This window comes from Carettochelys insculpta, chromosome 1 (genome assembly GCF_033958435.1).
Source record: "Carettochelys insculpta isolate YL-2023 chromosome 1, ASM3395843v1, whole genome shotgun sequence".
Taxonomy (NCBI): domain Eukaryota; kingdom Metazoa; phylum Chordata; order Testudines; family Carettochelyidae; genus Carettochelys; species Carettochelys insculpta.
Window position 1 is genome coordinate 174,021,234 of NC_134137.1, and position 9,858 is coordinate 174,031,091.

Genomic DNA, 9,858 nt, shown 5'->3' on the forward strand with positions numbered 1-9,858 from the left:
CTATATTGCAGTTATCCCCATTTTGCAGAATGAGGTACCTGAAGATTAGGGAGGTGAAGTGAGTGATCCTAGGTAATGTGAGTGGTCCCTGGCAGTTCCTTCCAACCCCACGCTCAGTCTCCCAGATCACAGGAGCCCTCTCCCGACTATTTCAAAGCAGCCCTCCAGCACCTTTCCAGAATAAGACACCACTGTGACTCAGGGAAGTGTCAGATTTCTGACATGAAAAGCTGAGAGGTAAATTCTTACCACTGCCTCTAGGAAGAGCAACTCCAGACAGGGCTTCTAGAACCGAGCTTTTTCCAGAACTCTGGTCTCCAATCACTGCAATGGCTGGCAAGGCCAGGTCCTCTTCTACTCCAAGGGCTCTCAGAGAGTCAATGAGATCAATACAGGGACGCACCTTCTCCTCATATTCACTGCACAAAGTGTATTCTGGTTTCTGATAAAAAAACACAAGCTTACAAAAGGAAAAAAGACCTTACTTACAGTTTTAATAAAAGGTCTCTACAAACACAGGGACAGTGTTAATGGTGAGATACGGTGACACCCAGTACCTCTTGTTTACCACTTGTGTAAGGTTATGATGTTTTATGCAAAGTGTGTCTTGTGCGAGATCATTTGAAAATTCATCATCTACTGAATATTATCTTCCTGTTGAAATATGGTAGCAAGACTGTGTATGCAGAGTTATCAGTTTCTACTGCATGATTCTTACTGAAATATGTTATAATTCTTGGTTACACCCAGTCACCAGTTTATCAGAGATGAAGGCACACTGGCACACCAGCAAGGTTTTAAAAAGCCCTCATCAGCTTATGTAGCTGTTCTCCAGCACAGAAGGTAAGAACAAGAAAGTTACATTTCATCTCAGAGACTGTTCAAACCTCATGTCTACAAGAGGCTGTTTGCCTGCACCCCAGCAGGGACAATCCTCAAAAAGGAAAGAGGAGAGTAAGAATAAGAGACCGTGACTCCCCGCCCCCAATCACCTGTCCTCCTCCTAGCTTTCTGTTCACAGCATCCACAAATTCCACGGGGGGAAGGGTAATGCGGGGGCGGTGACATCTCAGACTGGAGGGAGACCCAGCCTGTGAAACTCCTGAAGCCTCTTGTAAGAGACAGACCTTTTTGCTTTTACACTATTGGTTTGGCAAAGTCAGAAATTAGCTTGCATTTTTATCTTTTTACTTCTTTTTTAACCAATTTGACTTTTATGTTTCATCACTTGTAATCACTTAATATCCATCTTTCCATAGTCCCCCCTGCCCCAAAGAAACAACAAAAACCACTTTTTTGTGGGTTATTTTATCTAAACCAGGGTGTGTTTGTATCCAAGGGTTTGGGAACCTCAACTTGAGGTAATAAGGCTGGTGCATAATCCTTTTCCTCTGTTGAAATGACAGACTATTGACAAGCTTTTCCTGACCACGAGGGCACTGAGCTGTAGAAGATACACATTTCTGGGCAGCCAGGCTGGCACGAAGCCTTTGCAAGTGTCACCCTGTTTGTAATTCAGGAGTGGGTTGCAGGGAGCATTCCTGTAATCCAGTGGCGTGCCTTTGCGTGCTAAAAACTTTGTGTGGGCAGCACAAAAGGGTGGTGCCTGTTCATAGGTAAAACTATGCAAATAGTCACACCATCAGTCCAGGTTGTATCTTGGGGAGTGTCACAGATGAGGGATGCTGTACAAAAGGAGTACATGCTCATTCTAGTGAAATATACTGGACAGTTAAATCAATGCGGTGGGGTTGGCACGCTGTTAGGCAGCCTTCAGAAGTGCCCATGTTTACTGTCATCATCTAATTAGTCGGCTGCCTGCGTGAAATTGACTTGTGGTCTGCTGTCCAGTCCCTGACTAGCAGCACTGATAGGTTCCCTCGTAAGCACTCTCACTGGAGGATCCTAGGTCAGAATGGCCACAGGACCTGAACAACTGGTATACCCCAAGCAGCAATCCCTGCAGACAAGTGTTTGGCTATATCGGCAAGGCCCTGTGGGGAAACATCTGCTGCTGCTCTCACTGCCCTGTGACAGGGTAACATTCTGGGGCTAAAAGCATTCACGCACAAGGGTTGCCATCTACCACCTTCCATGACAGGAACTGACCTTACTGTGCACTTACTGCACATACCAAAGCTGAGATTTTTTCCAAAGGAAACATCCAAAGGGAGCCTGAAGACTCACACATTTTCTTTATTAACAGAGAGGTGGCCGTGTTAGTCTGTACTTCAAGAAAACAAAGCGGCAGAAATGTAGCACTTTAAAGACTAACAAAATGATTTATTTGGTGATGAGCTTTTGTGGGACAGACCCAGTTCATCAGATCAATTTCATTTCCAATGCAGACTGACATTTATAAGTACAGAGGAACAAAAATTTGCAATAAAAACTGACAAATCAAGTACATAGGACTGAAGGAGGGGGAGGGAGTGATGTTAATTGTCCTGCCTGAGATAATTACAAGTATCAAAGGAAGGGAAGCAGTCCTTGTGATGCGTGAGGGAATTAATGTCTCTGTTCATATCACATGATAATGTAGCGAATTTGAATATGAATTCCAATTCACAACTTTCTTCCTCTAATCTGTTTTTAAATTCTCTGTGCTCTAGGACACAAAGTCACAGGTCTTTAACAGAATGGCCAACTCCATTGCAGTGATTACTGACCAGCTTATGTATATTGAGTTTCTTGATGTCTGCTCAGTGTCCATTTATTCTTTGGCGAAGGTTTTGCCTGGTCTGTCCAATGTACATAGTGGCAGGGCTTTGCTGGCACATAGTGGCACATATATTGTGGCTGGAAGTGCATGAGACTGTGCCTTTGATCTTGTAATTAACATGGTTAGGTCCAGTGATAGTATTCCCAGAATAAATATCTGGACAAATTTAGCAGCTGAGTTTGTTGCAAGGGAAAGTTCCAGGATTAGTATTTGTATCACAGGGGTAGCCTCAGATTGCTGGTGAGAATCTTTCTTAGGTTAGGAGGTTGTCTTTAGGAAAGGACTGGCCTGTCACCTAGAGCTTTCTGGAGTGTAGCATCATGATCTAGAATAGGTTGTAGGTTCTTAATGGTGCATTGCAAGGGTTTGAGTTGGGGGCTATAGGTGATGACAAGTGGTGTTCTGTTGTTGATCTTCTGGGGCCTATCTTGAAATAGCTGATTTATGGGTATTCGTCTGGCCCTGTCAATTTGATTTTTTACTTCTCTCAGTGGGTAATTATGTTTTATAAATGCTTGGTAGAGGTCTTGTAGTTTTCGGTCTCTGTTAGAAGGATCAGAGCAAATCCGATTGTATCTAAGGGCTGGATTATAAACGACGAACCATGTGGTGTGAGCTGGATAGAAGCTGGAGGCATGTAGGTAAATGTAGCAGTCAGTGAGTTCCCACTAGAGAGTGGTGTCAATGTGGTCATCAGTGATTTGTACTGTGGTATCCAAGAAATGTATTTCTTATGGGGAATAGTCAAGGCTGAGATTGATGGTGGGGTGTAGATTATTAAAATCTCTGAGGAATTCTTTCAGAATCTCTTTACCGTGGGTCCAAACGATAAATATGTCATCGATGCAGCGTAAGTAAAGGAGGGGTAACAGGGGACAAGAGCTAAGGAATCGTTGATCAAAGTCCCACATAAAAATGTTAGCATACTGTCATGCCATGGAAGTGCCCATAGCAGTGCCACTAATCTGGAGATATAAATTATCCCCAAATTGGAAATAATTGTGGGTGAGAACAAAGTTACATAGGTCAGCCACCAGATTTGCCATGCTACCATCAGGGATGCTATTCCTGATAGCTTGTATTCCATCTTCATGTGGAATATTGGCTGTGTCTACACTAGCCCCAAACTTCGAAATGGCCATGCAAATGGCCATTTTGAAGTTTACTAATGAAGCGCTGAAATACATATTCAGTGCCTCATTAGCATGCGGGCGGCCGCGGCACTTCGAAATTGACACAGCTTGCTGCCGCGCGGCTCGTTCCAACAGGGCTCCTTTTCAAAAGGACCCCGCCTACTTCGAAGTCCCCTTATTCCCATGAGCACACAGGGCACCCCCTCTGGACCTCAGCAGAATATTAACATTAGCCTTCCTGTGAAGAGCAGTAAGGGAAGAGGGCTCACTAGCACAACTCAAGGGACTGTGACAGCCAAGTTGTTGAGATGGCCGGGACCTTTTCTTTGCCTGAGAGCTTCAGGTAGCAAGTCCATTGTGCCTTACACTCGCAGGTGCTCGGAACACTATTCAGCCTGCTCCTTTCCTGAGCACTCACTGGGGCATTCAGCCAGCGCTGCACAAACAGAACATCCCAGAGCTTCTGTATGTGAGAGCACAGCTCTGCACCCACCTTTTAAGCTCTGCCCCCATACACCACCACATATCGTGTCTCAGAGGGGGAGCCATGTTAGGCTGTACCTTCACCCCCCCGCCCCAAAAAAGTGGTCCTGTAACACCTTAAAGACCTTAGTAAATACATTTGTTAGTCTGTAAGGTGCTCCAGGACTGCTTGTTTTTATATCAGGTCTTGTATTTCATCAAAAGGATGGTTGTATTGTCTTTGCAAATTTAAGTGGAATGATTCGTATGATAACTAGATATATGGCAGTCACTGTAGATTTATGACTCACCTGTGCATTTTTATTCGCTGCTGCAGATGGGGGAATTTTCTCTCCCTTTATCTTCTGAGACATAATGCTAAACTGGAATTTTTAGGATATCGTGCTTCCTAGGATAAAAATCAGGTCATTAGACCACACAAAAAATATGACCACATTTCATAATCAGAGTAGCAGAGTTTCCTTTCCCATACACAGGCAGAAAAAAATTGTTGTGTCCCCCGAGGCATGTGTGAATGTGCACCACTAACAGCAAACACACGCTGCCCACTGTGCGTGGCTGTGGGTGCTATGCTAATTAGCTGGACGGCACTTGATTGTCCCCAGGGCACTCAGCTTACTGGGAGCACTGTTAATTTAGTTTATGTACCAATCTGATAAGAGCTTATCAGACCAAATCCTCGGCTAGTGTAAACTGGCGTAGCTCCACTGAAGTCAAAATACTAATTTACACCAGTTGACAGTGGATCTAGCCCGTTGTTTGCAACCCTACTGGACTACAAGAACAGCAGTGAAACAATTTGTTACATACTGCTTAGTTCTGCATAAACTGTTGTTACACATCATACTTTGTTTTATAAACAAGCTCTAGGCCCACTTCATGATCTTTATGCCCCAGAATTATCAGCCTTAACCACAGAACAATAGTGAACAACTCCATCTGTTATCAGCAGTGTCTTGGGAACTGCTTAGGTTCTTTCATTGCATCCTCATCAAAAGAGATAGTAACAGAGAGAAAGCCCTGTTAGTCTATATGCTATCAAAACAAAAAAGCAGTAAAGTAGCACTTTAAAGACTAACAAAATAATTTATTAGGTGATGAGCTTTCGTGGGACAGACCCACTTCTTGCCATATCAGAACAGACTCAAGATATAAAGCACAGAGGTCCAAAAATTGTGCCAGCAATGTCCACACACTATTTATATTGGGCAAACTGCAAACACCCTTCTTAAAGATGAGTGGGGGGAGAATGGGGGAGAACTATGTACTCAGGGGATGGGGAACAGGGTGCAGTAGATGGTCTATGGCCAGGGCCTGCAGGACCCCAGTGGGGGGCAGGGTTCATGGGCTGCAGGGGTTCCACCATGGCCAGGATGACCATGGCCATCTGGGCCCCAGTGTCAGTGGAGGCGTCCATGCACAGCGACTTTCCCAGAGCACGGTCCCAGCAGCGCTATCTGCTCCTCTGCAGTGCTCTGCTTGTGCAGGGTGGGTGTGTTTGGAAGGGGCCCTTTAAGGGGGTGGCTTGTTTTGGGACCCGGTAGGGCTTGTTGGCCATGTGACCCCCCATGCATGGTGTTTCCTGGCTTGTTCTTTGAAAGGGCTCAAGTTGCTGTGTGGACGCTCCCTTTTGAAAGAGCGGGGGCCTCTTTCAAACTAGCAGATCGGTACAGTGATCCACTTTATGTGTGTGGACGTGCTATTTCGAAATGCCTTATTTCGATATGGATTTTCGATGGTCCCCCTTTCGAGATTTCTGTGTAGTGTAGACACAGCCCATGTCTATAGACTGACAGCAAACACTCTTCGCCAAAGAAGGAATGGACATAGAGCAGACATCAAAAATCTCGAAATACACAAACCTGTCAGCCAGCACTTTAATGGAGTGGGCTGTTCTGGCAAAGACATGAGAGTTTGTGTTCTACTGAAAAGGGACTTTAACAATACTGTCTACAGAGGGAATGTGCGGAACTAACATTCATATTCAAATTTGACACATTCTCATGTTGTTTGAACAGGGACAGCAATTCCCTGACCCATTATAAGGACTCTTTCATACACTTTAATGTTTGACCTAACACTTAACTTCCCCACCTCACACTGCACCTCGCTCTGCTCTTCTATCTGATTTGCCAACCTTGATAACCATTTTTGTAACCCTGTGCTTTACATCTTAAGTCTGTTCTGATAAGACTGTAGATCTGAAGAAGTGGGTCTGTCCCATGAAAGCTCATCAGCTAATAAATCGTTTTGTTAGTCTTTAAAGTGCTACATAACTGCTTTTTTGTTTCTACGAGATAGTAGTTTAGGTCAAAATTAGGACCTGTAGTAAGAATCCGTATCTCAAGATTGATGGGCTACCCTAAAAAAATTAACAGCACCAGCCACCATGAGCTTCATAAAAAACAGATTTAAAAAAAAAAAACCAGACACTTCGCAGTTACAAATAGATTTTTTTAAAAGGGTCTGGAAATACCCTCATATTAATTTTAAGAAATCTGTTTCCTTTGACAAAATATAATCACACACACACACACACACACACACACACACACACACACACACACACACACCATCACTTGATCTGACAATGACTAATAAATCTAAAATTCTTAACTGCCTTGATTTGTGTCAGCTGAGGCTCTACCCTGTCCCCCTTTTCAAAAGAAGTTTACAGAGTATATTTCAATACCATTAGTAAAGGTGTTTTTTCTTTCCACCAAACACTCTTAATATACATCATATCACCTACTCATTTCACCTTGTTTTGCAGAATTGTTTGCAGGGGCTTTTGTACTCTTTCATTATAATCCATTTTTTCTGTCAGATAAATTATTTGGGTTTTCATTTAGTAACAGCTACTGACGTAACTAATTAGGTAAACTGAAAGAGGAACTTTACCTAGCCATAATCAAGGAGTATTTTAAAGTTACTGTCTCTTACTTATCTCTATCTTTTCTCTGACAGAACTTAGGGACAGGCTGACCATCCTTCCTGTTTTTGCTGGGGCAGCCCTGTATTTCAGGTGCCAGGAAGGCATCCTGATTTATTTTCCAGATAAGGCTAATTGCTCCATATTTATGGGAGAAGCGGCCGCTGCCTGGTTCCAGCCATGCACCAGTGCGGCTTGTTCTCGAGTCCCTGCTTCTCCTGGGGCAGCGGGGAGAAGAGGAGCATCGGTGGCTGTCCCCCACTTCCCAGCTCCCCATGCCTTGGAGAAGCCAGGAGGAGCATTGGTGACTGCCACCCACTTCCCAGTTCTCTGCACGTTGCTGGAGCCAGGAGGAGCAGCCCCTCCCCCACGTATCTTCCTGTCCCATATTTGGGATAGGGAGATATGGTCACCCTGCTTAGAGAAACTAAACTAACCACAGAAAAAGAAGAAGTCTTGTGGCACCTTATAGACTAACAGATATTTTGGAGCATAAGCTTTCGTGGGCAAAGACCCGCTTCATCAGATGCATGAGTGCAAGATTGTTCATTTATGAGGGTCTCCAGATTTGAGAACTCTCTTTTGATGTTGCCCTGTTTGCTGTACAGGATGCTGATTAGGTGGCTCCTCAGTTTCTTAGAGTGTGTGGCACAATCTCTCCCTGTAATCTGTGTAGTATGTTGATTTCAGTGGGTTTTTCGCCTTCAGTCCTTTTGGTATGATGTCATTCTGTTTGCATTTGGAGAGGAAGGTGATGTCTGTATCTGTGCAAGTTTCTTCATGAGGTTGATCGATTTCTACTCATTGCGGCTAAAGGTAGTGCCTTGTGTGGTGACAAGTATCAGAGAGGTAGCCGTGTTAGTTTGTAGCTTTGAGAACAAGAAGAAGTCTTGTGGCACCTAATAGACTAACAGATATTTTGGAGCATAAGCTTTCGTGGGCAAAGACCCGCTTCATCTCATGCATGAGATGAAGTGGGTCTTTGCCCACGAAAGCTTATGCTCCAAAATATCTGTTAGTCTATAAAGGTGCCACAAGACTTCTTGTGGTTCTCGAAGCTACAGACTAACACGGCTACCAACCTCTCTAAACTAACCAAAGAGTGCATGAATAGCCAAAATCTTTGGCTCCCAAGAACGTTATCTTTATACTCAACAGACTAGTCATTATCTTTTGTCCTGCATCTTTAGGCTGCTGGCAGACAGGGCAGTAATTAAAACAAAACAGAAAATGTGATATTATTCCAGTGAAACAATCTCTGCACATAACAATTTATTCAAACCCTTTTGTCAGACTCCTATGCAGCAGACCCTGTACCACTGTGAAATGGCTACAGATTGGCTTTTGCATATCTCCCAACAGGGCAATTATTGACACTCACAAACCTGTGGGTTATTTTACAAGAGAGGAGGGACACTAAGGTAGTAAATGGTAGAAAATGAAAAGTCTCCTGCTGATTTGCATCTGACATTTCAGAAACTGTCAGAAATCTGGTGCCTCCAATCCATCTTCTATTTTCTGGTGTGCTGGGGTGGCTAAATGTTGATGGAGATTGGGGTAACTTTTACTGAACCCAGTTGTGCTTCTCCTTCTTTCATTGGTGTTAGCAACAGCAGCATCTACCTCACTAGCTCCCTGTAGCTTCCTGGACATCAATGAGCAGAAACGAAACTAACCAAGAAGAGTGATCGCTGAGCATCTCCAGGAATTACTCATAATGCAGAGCACTCAGAGGCTCCTGCACCAGTCACAGCAGGCAGCAGTCCTGCCAATACAAGAGTGCAATTCCTGGCAGCCCCAGGGGTGTTTTCTGCTCTCTGCTGAGCTGAGCTTTCACAAGCATCCATCTAGTTTCCCTGAATCCCAGCAAGACTGCAGCTGAAAACGAAACTAACATGCAGTGCGCATAATGCTCTCCTTTGTCTCATGGTGTAATACGCTCTCTCTCTCTCTCTCCCCCCCGCCCAGCTTAGCCCTGCTGTAAAGACATTGGATAGCCACTCTTCCAGAGCACTAGAATCTCATATTATTAAAATGTATCTCTAATTAACAATCATCCGTGACACCTCCTACACCCATCCTCTTAAACAGAAATGACATTTCTCCCTGTAACTTTATGCTCCTGGAGATTTTACAATACATTGTACTGTACGATACTCTCCAGCCAGAGAAAGCTTTTGCACACAGTTATGTCCCTCTTATTTCTGGCTCCCCAGTAGCAGCTCTTGTGCTACCCACATCTGGCTAGCGAATAAAGCAATTCCTCTCTCTTGTAACAGAGGAATCACAGACATGATATCCACACAGCTCTAAGACAGTCATTACAAAGGAACTGGAGAGAGAGATTCTTACCCCTTTCCGGTGCTGGTGTGAGAGGAGACGTCTAGCTGATGCTTTGGGTTATATAGTGCTTATTAGCTCCACCCCAGGTGAGTGGAACAATTTTGGAGAAATGAAACCAACTATTGGTACTGTCTTCCTGTGAAATCATATTAACCAGTATCAGAGAAGTAGCTGAGTTAGTCTGTACCTTCAAAAACAACAAGAAGTCCTGTGGCGCCTTATAGACCCTGGTTTCCCCAGTTGGG

General features: G+C 44.1%; 1 protein-coding gene across 1 annotated transcript in view; it reads right to left on the reverse strand.

Moving 5' to 3' along the window:
• Positions 1 to 9,645, reverse strand: part of LOC142013900 (interferon-induced GTP-binding protein Mx1-like) — a 32,100-nt gene extending 22,455 nt beyond the window's left edge. The window contains exons 1-3 of the mRNA XM_074995897.1: positions 9,623 to 9,645; positions 4,629 to 4,726; positions 250 to 442 (exon numbers count right to left, since the gene is read on the reverse strand). Of these exons, the coding sequence (XP_074851998.1) occupies positions 250 to 442; positions 4,629 to 4,691 (256 nt within the window). The 5' untranslated portion in view covers positions 4,692 to 4,726; positions 9,623 to 9,645. The remainder of the gene's footprint in view (positions 1 to 249; positions 443 to 4,628; positions 4,727 to 9,622) is intronic.
• Positions 9,646 to 9,858: the final 213 nt, after the last annotated feature.